Below are 21,189 nucleotides of genomic sequence, written 5' to 3' on the forward strand. Positions count from 1 at the left end.
CACCAGGTCCTCTGGGAGATGTAGTTCTGTGGAGAAAACAGAAAACACTGCAGCAATGCGTCCACAGGTATGGGCAAGAAAAGGCAAGGTGGTTCTTAGTTCATGCAGGCAAAGTTGGAAGTGACAGGGTCCCTCAACTGCCACACCCCACCTTTGGGGCAGAACGGATTCTCGGAAGCACTGCGATAGGCTCTCTTCCCCAGGCTGAGAGGGGTCCCCATACCTTCCCGACAGTCAGATCTCTGACCTGGTCAAAAGTAACACTGGAAAATCCCATTCTGTGTCTGGATACGTTTTGAAGGTATTGCACATGCATCCCGCACACTGAAAGTGGCAAGGGAATTCCCCCCATTAATCACGATATAGTACATAATATATTTTTGACACCTGTATGCTGAGAGAACTCCAAACAATCTGGATGTGGCTATGTCTTCCAAGATATTTCTGTAGTGCACAAAAGAATGCAGGTCATCAGATAATTTTTCTAGTTTATGGTAGTTCTCCAGGCATCAAGGCTTTCAAGGCCACTATAGCTAAAGTGGATTTCATCATGCATTCTTCAATGTTACAAATTAAGCAATTACTCCCAAAAAGGGGAGGCAGATATTGGTATGGAAAATATTCTTTTGCCCACAACCAGAGACCAGTCCCTCTGGAAGACACTGGCAAATCGTTCACTTAAGTCACTCCATATGCATTATGAAAGCATTCGTTGGGTGCCAGTTCCAGGGATGATGCATTTCTCAGATCTGGCTAATCTTGAATGATGCAGTGCATTCGTGTAAAGGATTGTTTTGTCCTACCGACCCTTGTGGCGAGGGTTGCCTGTTAATCCCCCAGTAATATGGAGGAAAGAGAACAGAACATAAGACTAAGTAGAGTTTACCCTTTGTAGCGACTACTGTACTCCATATGCCCTACCTGACTTCCCTACTTAAAAAAGGTAGAAAAGTCCAGCATGTTGCGTTCTTAAACGGACTGCCAATTTGGGCAGGAAGCATGCTCAAACGAGGCCCTTCATAAATGCGGCATATGTATGTCTACGCACCATGCTCCGGTCCCATCCCCTTCCGAGGGACAGCATCCCATAAGTATAAAGAAAAAGGGACTATGAGCTAAGAGTACATTAGTTGGTGACTTCTACTTTTCATCAAGCTGATTGTGTGCTCTATAAGTATGGGAGGCAGTTGGAGTCACAGAACAACCAGCTGTCACCTCTTTTCAGCTAAATAGCTCTAGGTTTGGGAGAGAGGAGAACATTTCCTGCACTTCCTGCTGCATCCTGCTCAGCAATAGGGACCGACATGTGGGGGCAGGAGGGGCGCATCAGAGCGGGATCCGAGCAGATACTGAGGTGGCAAATGCAGGGGCCACTGCCAATATACTACCCCATTCACAATTTCCATTTTGAGACTGACTGCACAAATGAACTAAGCATTTCCAACAAGGGTTTTTTTTTTAAGTTTGTATTCTAGCTCATTCTTCAAAACAATGATTAAAAACGCCTGACAGTGTCACATTCTGTGTTTCTGATGGTGATGGTCCGCAGAGTGAGCCCCTACAACTCCTCGAATAGAAGACTAGTTCTGAGATGAGAACATTAAAGAGCAGAATAAAATCGCCCAAGATTGGTGGGTCCATTACATCCACCAATGTCTCACATGAGTCTTTAGGAGAAGCAAAGGGGTAGACGAGCGTATTCATAAACGGACACCTAATTACTCCACCAACTGCCCCCTAGACACCCTCAATACACGATAACTGGGGAGTCACCAGACTTTAGGAGAAGGCAACAATAGGGGGAGGATTCCCAAAGGGGGCTGAAAATGGGGCGAGCAAGGGGTAAGGAGTACTCAGGACTGACACTTAATTCACCCCACACCACCCATAATGTCCCTCAACATCTGAATTTTATGTATACACTAGATAAAAGGTGGAGTTAACTCAAAAGGGGAGGGTAAAGTCACGGCAAGTCCACAGGCCAGACAACCCACCCAAACAATACACGGGTGCAAGAAAAATAAGAAGTGCAAGGAGCTACCCATACCTCACGTGGACAATGATAAAGGAAGCACACAAGAACTACATGGAGTACTTGGTAAGATCAGGTCCCATGATGAATAGCAGGTCACAGGGAATCATGAATACAGAGCCCACCAAATTTTTCCCCTTAAAACGTGGCAGCCTGAGACATAGGCATAGGCAATACAGCAATTACGGCATGTTCAAGAGACAGGCAAGACAGGCGCCAAGATGCAAATGTCAGCAAGGAAAACAACCAAATCAGCACACTAATCCAAACAGGTATACAAAGTGTTAAACAATTGGACACTCACTAAATGTTGTAGAGCAACAAGTGTTAGAACTTTGATGTTCATTAAGAATCTTTCTTTGTCCGGAAGTGCAAGCAGGATTTTGTGTGCGTCAATGCACATGTACGGATGCACGCTATGCCTCTCAGAAGACGGTCTTGCAAGAATACAGTGCGCAAGGCGCCAATCTCTGTGCTCCCCAGGTTTCCAAAGATATCTTGGAGCACTTGTCTGGTGCTTCCCTGCAATGAATGCAGGCAGAGAGCCTGTCTATGTGTTGTGCAAACCCTGACTAAAATTAAAGGGCATTACACTATTACCCATAATCCTTAACGCGGTACAGCAATGGACATACTTGACCTGTTAAATATTGCTGTGCATTTGTTGTAATTTACAATTTAAGAACTTTGATCCAATGGCTGTGGGTGTCCACTTTGCGTACTTTAGAATTCCTGCATGTCAAGTAATTCTGGTTTCACCATTTTAGTCCAGAGAACCTTTTAAGTACTTGAAGTTTAATTATTTTAAAATTAATAGTTTGACAAATCTCTTTTCATAAACAAATACAGTTTGTTTTGTTCTCATCACTGAATACATTTTGTGATCAAACATACCCACTGACAAATTACATGTCACCAAAGGTCCAGATCGTTGCAAAGGAAAGAAAATAGTTCCGAGTAAGCAACAGCTCTGCCAAACTAACCCTTTCCCGAATGAGCCCAACCCACTAATACTAACACCCTGCCACACAACCAAATCAGATTACCCTCAAAGCTGCATGGCCATTCCCTTGGGCACATGCAGACAAAAAAAGAGTAAGAATACATAGGTAGTACTGAAAGTTCTTAGATTACTTGGTTTGCTGTAAATACTGGGCACCCGATTGAGAGAACTCATTAGTGGGGAAAACATTGCTAAAGTTGCATTCCCAAAAACAGTATTAAATTTAGGAAACGGATTTGGAGTTGAAACCCTACAAAAGTGTATAAAACCAAAAGCGCGATCACATATGTTCCTATTTTTTTTTTTAAGCTGTGGTAAACCTGCAACTTGAACTGCTATTCTTGCCCCAGCTGTGGCATTTCATTAGGGATATACGTTTATGGAACAATGGCACCAGAGCCACACAAGTGGTGGAACGTTTTATCCCATTAATTGTGAGCAAGCAATCATTGACTTCAGATTTTTCCTGCTTCAAAAGCTCATCACTGTTCTCGGTAAACACAAGCAAGTCAATGTACTGTTTATGGAACAACCTCTTTCCAGGTTTAACGTTGACAAAAGAACAAGACCCATCAACACACTAAAAATGAAGCAAGAACGTCCTCAAAGGATTGTCAATGTTGTACATGCACACAGCGCTTAACAGTGACATTCCCACTCTTTTCAATCCATAGGATTTATGAAAAGTCTTAATGTCCTGCGTAACTCACTCTTCCAATCTTTAATCAGGGAGGCACACATCACCACAGAGATCATAATGGGCCATCAAAACAGTTGAGACTCCTTGTGTGGAGGAACTGGCTTGCAATCTGCAGCAGGCTCATAATCCTTATACAGACAGGTAGACACAGTATCCATTTACTCCAAGTGAACAGCTGGTGGCTTGTTCCTTTTGAAAAACCGTCCATGATATGTTGCTTCAGTTATGAAATCCCAAAGTGTGAGCTTGATGGATTTCCAACCACACAAGCAGTAGGGTGCAAAAGAAATACATTTGTGGCCATCAGTTGAGATTTGATTCAGGCAACACCAAGTGATCCCCAAAATGTTCACACTTGCACTAGTTTGCGAGCAGGTGGAGCTTCAAGCAGAGGCATTGGGCGGTGCTTCAACAAAGGCACCCATGGAGCCTACCTCCAGCCTTTCCCAAATCCATCCCATATACTCAGGGATCAGAGTGTACTTTCCAGCGTGTTGTACTTGTCCTTGAAGCTCTTAAGCTCCAGGAAATGTTTGGTCCTTTTGCTCTTTTGACTGGAAGGCAGGTAGGTCACCTGGATGGTGGAGGGCTCCGCAGCTATGGTGAGATCTTTGGCTGCTGATTGGTGCTGCCTCTGACTGCTGACCCCTCGAGCTTTAATGCTGTAATTTAAAGGACAACAAGGGTGAGAAACATGAAACTACAAGTGGCAGAAAAGCACTGTTTATTAAACTCAACTGGAGGTTTGAGGGAGCAAGACAAAAGCAAACGTTTCAGTCAGCTTCCCTCCCCCACCAACATCAGTTTCCCCATTTACCCACTCGCTGTAAACTTACACCTTTTATTATGGGCGGGAGCACAGTAAGACACTGGAGAAAGGAGTGAAGGGGATGTTTCCGTAACGCTAAGGGGATCCTCTGAAATTGGTACATTGTATAGCCAAGTTGACTCTAGGGAGAAAGATCCTTTGTTATTGACCCTGCGGCGAAAGCTTTGGTTGGGGCACACCAATATGGTGATGCTTGCACAGATCAGGAATGGGCATTCATTGCTCAACGTTTGCATTCCTCGAGACGCATCACTTTTAAAAAACGTACAAAAAACGTTCGTCACTTACACTGCTGCTAGCTCCTGCAGAGCTTCCTGATACTTTGTGAACTCCCTCTTTCCAAAGACCTGTGTTACAAAAAAGCAATAGTGAGCACCTCATCCAACATTAATGCATAGCGAGAAACTAGCAATCAAGAACTCTGCGTGACCATTTAACACGGCGGAAACAGCATCTACATCTAAACAGGAGCAGCACATGCACCAGTAGTCCCAGCATATCGTTTTGTGTTCTGGAATCCAGGCAAGCTTTTGGGGATAAGTAAAGCCTTTTTAGCTTCACTTACGTGCTCAATTCATTGGTTGTGCGGGCACGTGTCAGTCCCTAAACCTACCCTTCATGTTTTCCAGCTTTTATGCCAGGTGTCGACGAGGAAACCCAAAATGGAGGAGGCACCCCGATAACCCGGGCAGTGTCCTCCTCCGAAAGTGCCCTCCTCAGAGGAGGGGAGGCAGAGCGTGGCAAAAACAAGAAAAGCCCGCAAAGAGATGAGCGCGGCAAGAGGAAGAGAAAGCCAGCGAAAGCGGGACAATGGAAAGGGGAGCAGTTACCCCCCTTTAAAGCAGGAGGGTCCCCACTGCAGAAATCATTCACCCCTGGCAGTGGGACCCGCCTGCCACCGAGGAATTAGTTTTCATTTCATTTTGGAGGAATTCGTTCGTTTGGGGTGTCGGCGTGTGTGATGACTGTGTGGAGCCCGGCCAGCGGAAGCAGACCTCACCGAACAAGGAAAGTGTGGCGGCGACGGCGATACGAGGAGAAAGTCGGGAAGAAGAAACCGGTGACAGCAACGCAAAGGGAGAGCCCAGCTGCAGAGGAGGAACCACAGAAGAAAGAGCCGGCAACGAAGTGAGGTGATCGGCAGGGGAGCAGCGAGCCAGGGCACGGCTGCGGCGGAAGGAGGCCGCGGCCGCTCACAGGGAAGCTCACGGCGGCTTCAAAAGCGGGCCGGCACACGAGTGAGGCAGGTCAGAGCTCTCCCCTAAGAAGCAGCAGCACGGCGAACAAGCGGGTCCCACCCACGGCAAGGGGGCTCGCGGCTGGCTACGACTCAACGGGCTGGGCAGGTCGGCTCACCCCGTTGGGATAAGCCAGGGACACTCGGCAAGACTCGACTTGTCGGGCAGTGCAGGTCGACACACCCCGTTTTGGGGAAATAAATCAAGGCCGAAGTGAAACGGCCCGTGTCCGGGGCTGAGCAGGAAAGAAGCAGTGAGAGGGCAGGGCACGACCCCGCACAGGAAGGCGAACTGGGGCAGGCAGCAAACAAAGAAGGCGAGCGACTTCCAAGGGGAAGGGGAACCATAGCACCGAGAATGGACCTTGCAGCATTCATGAACATGGCCAAACAAGCTGCTGCAAAGCATGGGCCCAATTGGATGGAGGTCTTGGCGGCGCAACAGGAAGGGGAAGGACAAGCAAGCACAAGCCAGGGGATTAGCTCCCCGGTGCTTTTCCCAGACAATGATGAGGTGCAAGAGCTGGATGAAGAGGAACAGGTCGAGGAAGAAGAGGAGCCGCCCGGAAAGAGGAAGAGGATTCAGACGCAGCGAGCCAAGGCGAGCAAGGAACAGGCAACAAAGAAGCCCAGGACCGTGGGGGCAAAAAACAAAGGGCGGGCACAGGAGGTTGTAGCCATGCCGGCACCTGTACCTGTGGCGCCAACAGGGGAACCAGGTCCACCCAGCACGCCTGCGACCGTACCGGTGGCTGCAAGGGAAGAGGGGCCAGCATCCCTGGAGGCGGTAAAAGGTATGCTAATACAATGTATGCAGGCATGGGGTAGCGGGGGTGCGGGGAAAGTACTAAGTGGAAATGTGAATGCATTTAATCATGTGGGCACCGGCACAGCAATAGGGCAACAGCCAAGGGGTACATGGGTGTCAGGGAGCCTGGGGGCAAGGGGATTCCAGGCAGGGAACCAGGGCATCAATGGGTTGCCAGGGGGGGGGGGCGAACCTAGTTAGTGGGGAGCCACTGGGGGCGAGCCAGTGGTCCAGGGCCTGGTGGAACTCTCCGGTTGCGAGTGGGGTGTCACAGCAGGGGCACGGGCCCACTGCTATGCACAAGGTGAATTCTTTAGGTCAGAATGGCCTGGGGCAGGGGCCACAAGGTCCACACACCATGGCTGGGAGCAGTCTTAACCTCGTTGGGGGGCACAGTTTAGCTGCAGCCCAAGGAGAAGGGGCAATGACAGGGGTGGCGCAAGATCCAGCTTGGTGGGGACAAGGCCTTACGGGGCCAGGGATACCTCAGGGGGGAGGGCCCGTGGCAGGGGCCGGACAGGCGCCGGCCTGGTGGGGCCAAGGGGTGGCCGGGGCAGGTCCAACCCCGGGGCATTATGGCAATGGAAGCTTAGAGGGGATGTGGGGACCCATGATGACACAGTATGGGAGGACAATATGCCAGGGTTTGGACCACTGAGGGTAGCAGTGAACTCTTTGTCATGGCATATCCCATTGACGGTGAAAGAGAGGGTGTGGAGAAAGGAATTTATTGATATTCTGGATTTTGCAGGGATGGAATCTCTGGGTAACGGGTTGAAAGAATTATCAGAGAAGGAGAAAGAGAAGAGGGACAAGGAGCAACCAAAAACAGAGGCATCCATACACAATTGGCTGAAATCATTTAAGGTTTACACATCAATTATGATTGAAAAGTATCCACAAGATGCGTCATCAATGTTGGCTTATGAACAATATATCCATGACCTGTATTTAAAGCATGGGGGGGGACGGCTGGTTGCAATATGACGGAGCATTTCGTCTAAAAATGCAAGTGTGGCCAGCTTTGTCTTGGGATGAAATGGATGTGGGAGGTTTCTTAGATAAGATGATCCAGCCTGGGGTGGGGGGAGAGAAATCCCTGGGGGATAAATCTCAAGTTTGGAGGGGTAGGGGAGGATAAGCCAAACGGGGAGAGCGTCCTTTCGCGGGCACTCCTCCTGGACCAGTAGAACCAGCTACCAGGGGGAGCAAGCGGAATGCTGGAGGGTCAATTCTGAAGAAGGCTGCCCTTTTGTGAAGACATGCAGATTCAAACACCCCCGAGGGGGGAGGGCCAGGGAACAACTCCTCAGCCAGTGAAGGGAAGCGTAAAAGCAGACCCAAACCAAAGGAGAAAGTCAAGAGGGATTGAGGGGGCTAACGGCATGTCTAGGGCTCTTGTGTAAAAATGTCATTAAAGAAGGACTGCCGACTCCGGTCAAACTGCAAGCGATGACTCCTTGGTTGAATATGTATCATAACAGCAAAGATGCTAGACTTTTATGGGAAGGGTTCAGGTGGGGGTTTAAGATACCATGTGCAGGAGTAAAGAAAGGAGCAGAGGCGGTGAACCTCAGGTCAGCATTAGCAATGCCAGAGGTGGTGGCAGCCAAAGTTGCCAAGGAAATCAGGTTGGGAAGGGTGGCAGGCCCGTTCCTTAAATCCCCGGTGGACGACCTGGTAGTATCCCTGTTAGGGCTGGTTCCTAAAAAGGAGGAAGGGCAGTACCGGCTGATTCACCACCTCTCTTTTCCCGAGGGAGACTCAGTCAATGATGGGATTGATGAAGAACTGTGCAAAGTACAGTATGCTTCCTTTGAAGGTGCAGTGGAAGTGATAAGAAAGGGAGGGAAAGGAGCCGTCTTGGGGAAGGCAGATATTGAGTCTGCATTCCGGTTACTACCAATCCACAAAGACAGCCAACATTTATTTGGGTTCAAAGTTCAGGACATGTACTATTTTGATAAATGTCTACCGATGGGTTGTGCCATTTCTTGTGCGTATTTTGAGGCATTTAGCACCTTTCTAGAGTTCGCAGTCAAGCACGAGTGCAAGAAGGGGGCAGTGGTACATTATCTGGATGATTTCCTGTTTGCGGGAAAAAAGGGGTCGACGATTGTGGGGCTCTCATGGGCACATTCCAGAGATTGACGGAGGTGATGGGGGTCCCATTAGCAGGGGACAAGACAGTGGGGCCTGTGACTTGTCTAACATTCCTGGGAATCGAAATCGATACTTTAAAAGGCGAGTGCAGGCTCCCCCAGGAAAATGTGCATAAACTGAAGGAAATCATCAAAGGGCTAAAGGGGAAGAAAAAGGCTACTTTGAAGGAACTCCAGGTCTTGGCCGGCAATCTCAACTTCGCAGGGAAGGTCATACCAGTAAGCAGAGTGTTTGCAAGGAATGTTGAGCTGAAAACAGTGGGGTTACAACATGCAAATCAACACGTAAGGTTGGGGTTGGAGGTTCAGGAAGACCTTGACATGTGGGACAAGTTTTTGAACCATTTTAACGGGGTACGAATGTGGAGAAGGGAGAGGGACAGATGGCAGGTTCAGGCTGTTCACAGATTCATCCGGGGCTCTGGGTTTTGGGGCAATCCTGGGCACCAAATGGTGCGGCATGGCCTGGCCAGAGGAATGGCACCGGGCAGGGGTCACCAAAGACATCACGCTGTTGGAACTCTTTCCCATTGTAGTTGCATTCAGATTATGGGGAGAACAACTGAAAGACAGCAAAATTGTGCTTGCTATGGTCCGACAACCTAGCGGTAGTCCAGGTCATTAATCAGGGTTCCGCTAGCCTGATTAATGTTCTCTCTCTCCCTCCCTCTCCCCTGCTAATTCTTCGCTGAATGTGGGGGTAGATCTTTCTCCGCGGCAGGGGCCTCCCTCTGGAACAGCCTTCCTGCCTCCCTGAAACTTTAGGAGAACCATCTACGGTTCCGGAAGCACCTCAAAACCTTCCTCTTTGCTTCTGCTTTCTCTCTCCCTCTCCCCTGCTAATTCTTTGCTGAATCTGCACCGAATCTGCAACTGGGCCACTCCCGCCGACCTCGGTCCTGGGCCCAGCCACTCTGCACTTGCACTGCCTCGCTGGCAACCCCTGCTCTGCGGGACTGTCTCTGTATCCCTACAGCCCCCGTTCCCAACACTTGTCTGCACTTACCTTGCACTTGCCACCAGCTGGCCCTATTCATTTTATTATATATACTTACCTTGTACTGCACTTGCCCCTTCCCCTCCCCCTCCCCTTGCGCTTTGTCCCTTCCCCCTTCCCCTGCACTTGCGCGATCTGAATGACACGTGGCCTAGTAGGATCGTTGTCTGTCTTCCCCCGTTTCCCCTTCCCTGCCTCGTCGCGCCTTGAAACACTTGAAACGCTTGTGTATAGGCGCGTTACAAATGCCATATCATATCATAACACCAGGGTTTTGCGGTTGTTAAGGGTGCTCAACAAATGCATGCTGCAACTCAACATTGAGGTGCGAGCTACGCACATTCCGGGGGTGCAGAACACAGCTGCTGGTGCTCTCTTTCGTTTGCAGTTGGAAAAATTTCGAGGGAATTGCCCGGAAGCAGACGAGACGATGGCCACCTTCAAGGCACAGTGGTGGGGCATGATTGGGGCAATCTGAGCGCACTGATCCAAACGGCGCTGGCCCCGGGTACCACGAGCAGATACAAGGCATGCTGGGAGCGCCATTTGAAATTCAAGCAGGAGGTGTTAGCGGGCAACGAGGGGGAGCAACCGGTAAGGGCTTTTGTGGGTTGGGGTTGGCACGAGGGGAAGTCCAGGGCATGGATGGCGTACCACTTGGTGGCAATCGCACACCACTACAAACTCGAAGGTAAAATGGATCCCACCAAGGAACACTACATAGTGACGGCCATGAAGGGGTGGGCTAAACAAGGAGCACTCAAGAGTGATGATAGGAGGCCCATAGATGTGGTCAAACTCCAAAGAATTGTGGCAGATTTACAGGTGGTGTGCCGGGTGGGGTTCAAGGTGGCCCTTTTCAAAGCAGCATTCACACTGGCGCTTTTTGGGGCCTTCAGAGTTAGTGAATTAGTGCCCGAAAACAAGGAGGCAAAGGGGAATGGGTTTTTGAGGGTAAAAGATGTCCGGGTCGTAGGGACGCAGCTGGCAGTGTGGGTGAGGCGGTCTAAAACAGACCAAGGAGGCAGAGGGTGCACAGTAACCCTCAAAGCCATCCAGGGTGACCCTCTTTGCCCAGTCAGGGCGGTGGCAGAGTTCTTAAAAGTGAGGCCTCCCTCAAGGGAAGAGGCCTCTGCTCATCCATCACGAGGGGTCGGCATTAAGCCGCTTTCAATCCAGACGGGTAATGGAAATAGCTCTGGAGGAAATTGGGGAGCCCAAGGGCATCTTTGGAACGCACTCATTTTGGATTGGGGCGGCCACATCTGCCGCGGTGATGGGTATGGGAGAAGGGACGATCAAACAGATTGGCAGATGGAAGTCAGGGTGTTTTAAGAGATATATCAGGCCCGAGAAAATGTAACTTGACATGTCACCTTCTCTCCCCTCAGCGGCAGCCCCGAAAGAGAAACGAACGATATGGGTGGTAGGACACTCATTTGTGTCAAGGGCAGGGGCAAGCTGGTCGGCTGAACAGGAGGAAATGACGGACGGCAGATTTCGAGTAGAGTGGCATGGGGTACTAGGCATGAAGTGGGCTCAGCTGCAGGGGCAGGTGCGCAGGCTGTTGGCGAGGCAGCAGAGACCGGATTCGTTGATCATACACCTGGGGGGGAACGATCTGACAAGCATAGGGAGAGGGGCGCTGATGCGGGCGATGATGGCCTCCTTACAGGAGCTGGCGGGTCAAATGGGGGACACGGAAATCATCTGGTCCGAGATAATCCCGAGGCAGGAATGGCGGGGGCAGATAATCATGCAGCCATAGAGAGGTCCAGAAGAAAGTTGAACGGCGCTATGGCCAGATTCTGCAGGGGCTTTGGCCAGATCAGGCACGGCTTAATCAATTTAAAATCACCCGAGTATTTCCTGGAGGACAGGGTGCATTTGTCCCCATTGGGGTTGGATTTGTTTTTCTGGAACATTTGCTCTCATTTATTAGACTTATAAGCAAGGAGGCATGGGGGAGCCACAGAGGGCGGTAACCCACTGGTGGCGTGGCAGTGTTTGGGCAAGGGGGAAGCAGGTTTCGGACACGGAGCAGTCGCCGCATCTTCCAAAGTATCTCCACTAATGTGTGCAGTGTGTTTTATGATCTGTGGAGAATAAATCTGCGGCCTTTTATGCCAAAAAACCAAGCAAGGCTCATGTAACACTTTTCTGGGGGTGAGGGGGGGGGGGGGGTTAAAAGGTATGAGTTATTGCTAAGTAATGGGTCCAAAATGGACGGATGCACGGGTTATGTTTTTGCAACGCACGATTTTAAGTGCAGTGTTACAGGGAGACTTTGCATCCCTTCCCCCTAACAACCCTCCCTTTTATCTGGCAAATTTCTTGTGGCTTTGTGATGTGCCTAGGATGGGCACATCACAAAGTGGAAGTGATATAGGTTTTACCATGTTCTACATTGCACTACCATGCACCATCTTTCTCCCACGTAATGCCATTTTGAGTATTATACACTCAACGTGGCTGGTGTATTTTAAGACCCATCCTTTGACGATCTTGCCTTTTTGCCAGTCTCTCTGCACTGCAAGACCAGAAATCTAATAAGGACATGCACTTCCACTGGGTCCTGTTCAGGACTCCCCGACAATGCTCTGTGCGACTGATCCAATCCACATTTATCCCAGTTAATGTGTTGTTGGGCAGATGCAAGTAGATGTTAGTTTGAATGGTGAAGATCACCATTCCCTCGGGGGTTGCCCCATCCCTCCATTTTTGGAGGGCTGGGGTAACCCCTCAGCCCGGATGTTGGATAAGGGGAGAGGGCCTGAGCCATTCTAGAGGTCACCAACTAGAGTCGGTAATCAAAAGAAAAGACAACTAGCACGGACACGAGAAGACTGCAGCAGAAGCTTCCTGCATTACAAAAGTCAATCACCAGTGACCCTCTGTTCCCTCTCCTGCGACTAGGAAGGATGAATCAGTGCATTCCTCCCCTGGAATGGTGGGATAACCTAGTCCTTTGCCCTGCTGGTGGACTTCATAAGTGTCCAAGACCCTCATACGGGGTACCAATTCACTGAACAGGCCTTTCTGCTGCAAAGGACACATTGCAGATTTGGGACATGGAACTGGGTGGCTCTTTATCTTTTGATTTGATTTGATTTGATTTGATTTTGACATTTCTAACCCCAAGTGGGTATGGGCAGAATCTGCATCTGGGCACAGGTGAGAAGTGAAAAAGAGTGGTCATAGACTGCACTAAAAGTGGTATAGTACCTGTATAATAGATTAATTACAAGAAAAGGTAGTTTTTCCGTTTTTTAAATGAAAATAGACAGGAATTCCATCTGTTGTAAATCCACTAGAAGGGAATTCCAGGAGCGGGGGCCCAACAAGCAAAAACACCTGCCCCCCCCCCACCCCCCCCCACTTTGTGGTTTGAGAGAAAGGGACCACCAGAATACCATGTCCCATGGATTGACGAGATCGATTAGGGAGGCAGATGACAATTTTAGAGGTCAGATATGCCGGGTCAGGCCAGGAATACATTTAAAAACCAGGCATAGGATTTTAAACAAAATAGTCAGTTGCACTGGAAGCCAATAAAGGCATTTTTGGTACTGCAACACAGTTGATTTCCTAGGCAGTGCAAAGATCAGCCCGACTACAGAATACAGAATTTTCTAACTCCCACGTGAAGGGCCTTGCAATAATTCAACTTTGAATTTGTGAGTGTGCCAACTACGGTTGGACAATACTTCTCAGAAATGAGAGGCAGGAATGGCTTAATAGTTTAAGTTGTTAGTACACAGATTTAACAGTTTGATTGATATGTAGGTTACAGTCCATGCAGGACTGCCAAACGCAACCAAGATATTTCACTGTCTGGGTACATTTTGTAGAGGCCCCAAAAAGAGCTGGACATGGGGCTGAATGTAGGACATTTGCTACCTTCTTTTTGGTGCCAAATACAATGACCTCCATTTTAGATGGATTAAGTTGGAGCTTATTTTCGAACATCCCATTTTTTTTTCAGCACTGGATGAAACTCGGTCCATTGCCTCTAGTGGTTGCTTGAGCAGGACATAGATCTGGGTGTCAGTGGCATAGGAGTGATAACTCAAATCAAAAGAAATATGTTCAGCAGTGGGCGGATGTAAATGTTCAATAATGGGGACAGAGAGGAGCCCTGGGGCACCCCACAGTTGACAGGTAAAGAATCTGACAAATACTGGCCTGCTTTGACTTGCTGAGAATGGTCAGTCAAGAAAGAGGTAAATCATTTAAGCACATCGTTGAATACCTGAGCCACTGATGAAATAAGAATATCGAAATCTACTGTGTCGAAGGCTGCCTACAAGTCCAGCATAACTAGCATGTTGATGTCACCTTCGTCGGCAGCCCCCAACAGATCGTCCCAGAAGGCCGTAAGTGCGGTCTCGGTGCCGTGGCCTGGTCTAAATAATGACTGGTATGAGTGCAGACTGTTGGGTTCTTCCAAGAAACTCTGCAGCTGCATAGTTAACATTTCTTCCAAGATTTTAGCAGGAGAGGGCGGTAATTAGACAGGATTGTATGGTCTAATGTGGTTTAAGGAGAGACGTAATGTATGATTTTATTTATTTTTAAATACAGTGGGACACAGCCCTGAACAAGTGAAGCATTAATCTGAGTCTGAACACACCCGCTTGGAGTGAGTGCATGCTGCTTAGCCAGGTAAGCAGGAATGGAATTGTAACTAAAATTCGTGTGGTCAAGTTTGCTTATCAGAGGAGCAACATCTTCAGGGCTTACTAATGAGAACATGAATTTAGGGGAGATGGGCTTCGTCCCAGACTATCTCTTCAGAGGTTAAACTGGGGTGATGAGCAATGGTTTTAGCATCAAAGTTATTTCTGATGGTTTTCATTTTTTCCATAAAGAAAATACATTAAATTAGTTGACCATTTTGTATGATGCAGGTAAATTGACGTTGGTGCATGCGGGGCTAGCGAAATTTCAGATAGCCGTAAATAGAGCCTTAGGTCTGTTGACGGCAAGATTAGTTTGTTTCTGTAGGCATTAGGATTTTGAAAGTGTAATTTCCTTTTTGTATTCCTCCATGGGCAATGTGGCAAAGACTGTCAGCTGTATATCTGGTTTTGAACCATTTTATTTCCTTTTTACGATAGACTCTCGAGGGTTTTAAGTTTGTTATACCATTGGTTTTTTCCAGGGATTTTTGATTTTTTTTTTAACTTGTTTATTTATTAAACAGCGCACAGGAACATGCATGGTAAACTTACATTCGATATAGACAGCATGTGACACTAGAGATACCCCCCCTCCCCCAACCTCCACACCTCCGGAGGGCATTGTTCCTGGGCCTCATTCCGTTTGGCATGGCGGCGAGGTGTCCTCCATATAATGGAGAGCGTTCGCGATCAGGCGTGGCTTAAAAGGTGAGTGCCGGATAGTTCTGGTCATAGCTTAGGACCGGGGCCCAGATGTCAGAGAAACGATGGAGTCTGCCTGCCTTGGCTGCCGTGACCTTTTCGGCTATCAAAATGTCCCAGAGTTTAATCCACCATAGGGGCATGAGGGGGCCTTCCACAGTTTTCCAGGTGCGGGCTACCGTGATTTTGGCAGCCAACAAAAGCTGAGTGATCAGCGTGCCCCCCCCCCTCCCCGATCTCGGGTAAGCGTCTGGGTGCGGGATCCCTAGGAGGACCTGCTTAGGTGTTAGCGGAATAGTCACTTGGGTAATGTCTTTTATAGTGGCGAGACATTGGGTCCAGAACTCCTTACCTTAGGGCAGGTCCACCACATGTGGAGGTAAGATCTTACGTGGCCGCAAAGACACCAGCAGTGAGGGACCAGGGTTTGTTGGAAGTGGTGAAGGCGCAAAGGGTGATAGTACCATCGCAAAAGTAGTTTATGGCCGCATTTCCGGTTGGTAATGCAACGGGATGCAGTGCGCGTCCTGGTCCAGACGTCCATCCAGGATTGGTCTTCTATGGCATGACCCAGGTCTGCCTCCCATAAAGACATGGAGGGACTAGGGAGGAGGGGGGGGTCCTCCAGCAGTAGTTTATAGAGGGCGGAGATCTTCCCTCGGGCCGGCAGATCTGCCGCTGTGAGTTCCAGGGGAGTGAGGGGCCGGGCTGCCGCCAATCGGGTCTGGGGGTTGGAGCACCAGTGTCTTAGTTGGGCGTAGGTGACTATCCGTCTCCGCTAGCTGAAAAGAGGATTTGTTGTGGGGGGGGGGGGGGGGAAGTCTCCTGTGAAGAGCTGTCCCAGCGTTTCGAGGCCTCCTGCAACCCAGTTCCTGAAGTTCGCTGGATGAGCTCCTGGGGAGAAGGCTGGATTGTGGAAGATTGGGGAGAGCGCGCTCAGCTCATTCGGGATCCCTCCGTATCTGCGGGCCCAATCCCATGCCTTTATCGAGTTTTTCGTGGCCGTCAGCACATCCGGCCAGCTTCGGCGCAAGACGTTGGGGAGAAACGGGAGGAAGCGGAGGCAGGGGCAAGCGGGATTGTTCGATTTCCACCCACTTTGGGTGACCTGAGGCCAGTCCCCATGCTTGGAGGTGGGCCAGCTGCGCTGCTATATGATACATTTCCGAAGGTCCGGGACCCCCAGCCCTCCCAGTCTGGCACTGGCCTTCATCATTTTCCGGGGAATCCTCGCTTTTTTCCCCTTCCATATAAAGTCAATCATTTTCCGTTGGAGCTTCTGTATGGGAGGAAGGGGGATCAAGACGGGGAGGGAGGAACAAGCATATAGAAAGCAGGGAAGGAGGTTCATTTTGCATGTAGTTATGCGGCCCAGCAGGGAGATTTCCTGCGACCGCCAGCGAATGAGGTCTTTCTCCAATTCCTCAAAGAGTGGGGGAAAGATGGCTTGGTAGACTTGTCGGCTGTGCCGGGATCCGGACCCCCAGGTATGGAATTGCTCGAGTGCTCCACGTGAACGGGCTTTGCTTCACCAGGGCGTCCTTCTCATCTGGGCTCAGGCCCACGCCGAGGGCTATTGATTGAGAAATTGATGGCGAATCCCGCTACCTCATTGAAATTTTGGAGCTCCGCCAGGGCCCCCCTCAGGGAGGGCTGGATGTTCTTGACGGTTAGCAGGACATCGCCCGCGTAGAGGACAATTTTGTGTTGGGTGGCGCCTATCTTTGGGCCGCTTATCTGCGGGTATGCCTGAACTCGTTGGGCCAACGGTTCCATAGCCAGGGCGAAAAGCAAGGGGGACAGGGGGCATCCCTGTCTCGTTGCCCATGTAAGCAGGATGGGGTCCGACAGGCGGCCGTTAACCCTGGGCCGGGTTTTGGGAGCTTGATAGTTTGCAGGACCATTTTCCTGAAGATTGGGCCAAAGCTAAAGGCCACCTTATCGAAGGCCTTGGTTGCATCCAAGGCGAGTAAGGCCAGCTGTTGAGAATTCTGCGTGGCAACCTCTATGAGGTTTAGAGCCCTGCGAATGTTATCTTTTGTGGATCGGTGGGTAATAAAGCCAGTTTGGTCCGGATCTATGATGTTCGGTAGGATCGGTGCAAGGCGGTTGCCCAGGATCTTGGAGTAAATATTAGCGTGCGAGTTGAGCAGGCAGATGGGTCTGTACGATCTGTTCTCTAGGTGGTCCTTTCCAGGCTTTAAGATGAGGACAGTAATAGATGTCTGCATGGACGGAGTGACCGTTCCGGTAGCCGCAAATTAATTGAAGAGGTGGGTCAAGGGCGCCACCAATTGTGGGCGGAAGAGTTTGTAGAAATGGGTGGTGAAGCCGTCAGGGCCGGGGGCCCTAGGCCTCAAGGTCTTTACAGCCTCTTCCACCTCCTCGTCCGTGATGGCCGTTTCCAGCTCTTGACTAACTTCCGGGATCAGGTGTGGAAGGGCGGCCTTTTGGATGTATGCACGCTGCGCCTCTAGGCCCCTTGGGACCGCCGTCGATTTCAGATTGGTGAGCAACGGCTAGCCGAATTTTCTCTTGGTCTGCATAGTGAACTGACCCTTGCAAGTCGCGAAGCCCCAGGATGGATCTCAGAGTCTTCTCCCTGGCCAGCTTGCTGACCAGGAGCTTGTTGGCTTTGTTATTGTGGACATAATACCATTGTTTGGTTCTAGTGAGCAGGTTCGCGGTGGGGTCGGCGTGGAAAAGCCTCCAGCCTTTTCCCAGCCATTTGCAACGCTTTAAAGGATTTCGGGGACCATCCCTTCCGCTTGTGGATCGATTCAGCTGCACAAACTTCGGCCTCTAAGGCGTCCCGGGTCGCCGCCTTTTGTTTGTGAAACGCGGCGCCTTGGGCGATCAGTTCCCCTCTAAGCACAGCTTTCATGGCGTCCCAGGTGTTAGCTGGGGACGTGTCCTCATTACAGTTCTCAGTGAAGAAGTTCTTGATTGTCCTGGCGATCACATCTCTCACCGTCATGTCTCCCAGAATAGGGTCATACAGGGACCATTGGCGACGTGGAGAGCGAGACCAGAGCCTGGTCTGAGAGGATCCGGGGGGCCGATTGTGATGTCATCCGTGAAGGCCAGGACCTGGGGACGAGGCCAACATCAGGTCGATTCTGAAGGAAGTGTGGTGTACGTATGAGTAAAAGGAGAAGTCCTTCTCCTCTGGGTACAGCACCCTCCAGGTGTCGATGACATCAAGCGTGCGGAACAGATGGAGCAGGGCCACAGCTAGCTTCTGGTCCTTGGAAGTTGGGGGGGGGGTGAGATCCGTCTTTAAGGGGGTCTGGGACCCAGTTGAAATCACCCCCGATGACAAGTTGTCCCTCGGTGAACGGGAGGAGGATCTCTTCCAGGTCCTGGTAAAATCCTTCTTGGAACTCATTTGGGGCGTACGCTGAAACAAGAGTGTAGAGTTGGCCCATTATGATACATTTGACTGCAACAAAGCGACCCTCTCGGCATCGCAAGACGTCGAGGATCTGGGGGTTCAAACCTGCAGCAAGGAGAATAGCGGTGCCACCCTTTTTGGTGCCATTGGATGCTAAGAATTGCGTGGGGAAGGGCCTTCTTCGGAGGCGGGAGAAGTCAGCTGGGATTAGGTGTGTTTCCTGAAGGAAAGCGACCGAGGTTCCGTCGGATCGCAGCCTGTGCAAGCCCCTAACGTTTAATGTGGCGAGTTTCAGTTTCTGGTGTGGGAGCTGGCCGTCCAAGGGCGTTTGCGGTGGGGTGGGGTGGGGGGGTGAGATTGGGAGGGAGCTAGGTTAGCCATAGCTGTGAGGTGTCAGCGAAATTAGAGCTCCTGTGGCTGATGATTTATGATAATAGTCTCCAACGGGAGATCCAAACTTCCAACTTCGGGCTCCAACGGGAGGTCCTAACTGTGGTCGGGGGACCGATTGACAACTGTCGGCAGGTCCCCCAGGCGTCCAGGCCGGCAACGGGTGACCTGGGCAACATAGTCGAAGTCTTCTCCAAGGGTAATACGATAACATCCACCTTGGAGGAGGGTGTAGGCCGCACAGGGTCCTCGGCGAGTTTAAGGGAATATAGCCGGTTTCAGTGCCATGGGGTCCTCAAGGAAAGCGTGGGCCGTCATCTGGGTTTGCGGGATCTCTGCATCTGCGACCAAGGGGTCCGCCTCGGATTAGGGGAGCCAGTCTCCAGGGCCAGGTCCGCCCGGGGCGGGAGAGAGGTCCCCGCGCCATCGGGGGAGCCCGGACGCAGAATGGATGCTGCGTCGTCAAGGTGGCTGATGGTGCGAGGAGTGCCTTTGTATGAAAATTGTAGTGCCGTGGGAAACAGCCATTGGTAACGTATCTGCTGGTCTCGAAGAAAGAGGGTGAGAGGGCGGAGCGCTCTGCGTTTTTGGAGGGTTAGAGGAGATAGATGGTCCTGGAAAATTTGAAGTGGGGATCCCTGGAAGGAGAGTTCATCCTTTGAGCGGCCTATCGCAGAGATGGCTTCCTTAGTAGTGAAAAAGTGAACTCTCGTGATGACATCTGGGGGGATGTCTGTCGGATCCCCGCCGGTGACACATTCGGTGGGTGCGGTCAAGCATGAGTTGCGTTTCATCTAAATCCGGCAGTAGAGATTGGAAGAGAGTGATAATGTATTCGGGAAGTTCCTTTTCCGAGATTGATGAGGGGACCCCTCGGATCCGTAGATTGTTGCGCCGGGAACGGTTCTCCAAATCCTCTTGCTTGAATTCGAGGATTTCGGTTCTATCCATTAATGCCTGGATGTTGCGTTGCATCTCCGTCATCGAGTTGGAGTGGTCCGCCACCAGATCCTCAATCTCCACTATTCGGTGTTCAATGCCGTCAACCCGTTGCTCTGTTCGTTCCAGCTTGGCTGAGAGTTCGGTCATGCAGGTCCGGAATTCCACTTTGATCTCTGTCATGAAGGCCTGGAGGTCCTCCTTGGTGGCAAGCGTACCCCTTTCCTCGAGGGCCTTCTGCGGAGTCAGTTTGGGGGTGGGGGGGGGGGGTCAGGCTTCCTTCCCTTCTCCGGGGCCAGGAACATGGTGGAAATGTCGGTAGACCTCGCTGACTTCACTGCCTTGGACATAGTTTGTTTGGGGGGAGAAATGACGGCTTCCAAGCACTGGCCTTGCGAGATAGTGAGTTATGGTCGCCACTGGGGGCCACAGGAACCAAGAAGGGATGAAAAGAACTGCAGTGGGCCGTGGTGCCCCAGGAAAGTGCGTGAGCATGTGCCTACACAAAATAGCAGCAGTGTCGTAGCAGCGGAGCTGCGCAGGGTGAGGGGCTCCAGGAGCACCGTACAGTCCCAGCCGCCAGAGTCCAGGCCAAAAGCGGTGAGGGCGGCCCCTTTCGCTCAGCGCAGATGGAGGAGAGGACAGGCGCCCCAGGGGGCCGCAGAGGGCAGGGTCTTCGCCGCTGGAAGGGGGGTAGCAGTCAACTAGTTAGGGCTTCGATGATCAGCACCGGGAGAGCCCCAGCAGGTGGTTCTGTGGGGGGGGGGGGAACGTCCCCGCGAAGCAGAATCAGCTATGTTGGTGTGCGGAGACAGGTGGGGGAAAATAGGCAGTGGGCCGGGGCGCCCCACGAAGTTGCGTGAGCGGGGGGGCACTTATGTGCCTACACAAAATGACAGCAGAGTCGTAGCAGTGGAGCTGCACAGGATGAGGGGCTCCAGAAGCACAGGACAGTCCCAGCTGCCAGAATCCAGGCTAAGAGCGGTGAGGGCGGCCTCCCTCAAGCGGCACAGATGGAGGCAAGGACAGGCGCCCCAAGGGGCCGCAGAGGGCAGGGCCTCCGCGGTAGGGAGGGGGGCAGCAGTCAATTAATTAGGGCCCTGATGGTCAGGGGGCCAGGAGGGCCTGAGCAGGGCAGGTGGGGGGGGATAGGCAGGCGAGGCAGAATCAGTTGTATTGGTGTGTGGTGGTCGGCGGGGGAGCCCAGCAAGGAACAAAGCAGCAGAGCTCCGGGTCGCGAGGGAGCGAGGCTCCGGCGCTGGCAATGGGTGGGGAACCCTCCTGTGGGAGGTCGCCCCGTCGCCGCAGATGCCT

At 51.1% G+C, this 21,189-nt stretch overlaps 1 protein-coding gene across 4 annotated transcripts in view; it reads right to left on the reverse strand.

Moving 5' to 3' along the window:
• Window positions 1-2,806: 2,806 nt before the first annotated feature.
• Window positions 2,807-21,189, reverse strand: part of C1PH1orf43 (chromosome 1p C1orf43 homolog) — a 203,599-nt gene continuing 185,216 nt past the window's right edge. For 3 of the 4 annotated variants that reach the window (XM_069651745.1, XM_069651735.1, XM_069651720.1), the window contains 2 exons: window positions 4,853-4,911; window positions 2,807-4,397 (listed from right to left, as the gene is read on the reverse strand). In XM_069651745.1, the coding sequence (XP_069507846.1) occupies window positions 4,208-4,397; window positions 4,853-4,911 (249 nt within the window). In that variant the 3' untranslated portion in view covers window positions 2,807-4,207. The remainder of the gene's footprint in view (window positions 4,398-4,852; window positions 4,912-21,189) is intronic. The other variant, XM_069651728.1, reaches the window with a different exon arrangement.

Source organism: Ambystoma mexicanum, chromosome 1p, assembly GCF_040938575.1.
Source record: "Ambystoma mexicanum isolate Mex_15411 chromosome 1p, UKY_AmexF1_1, whole genome shotgun sequence".
In the NCBI taxonomy this organism is placed as follows: domain Eukaryota; kingdom Metazoa; phylum Chordata; class Amphibia; order Caudata; family Ambystomatidae; genus Ambystoma; species Ambystoma mexicanum.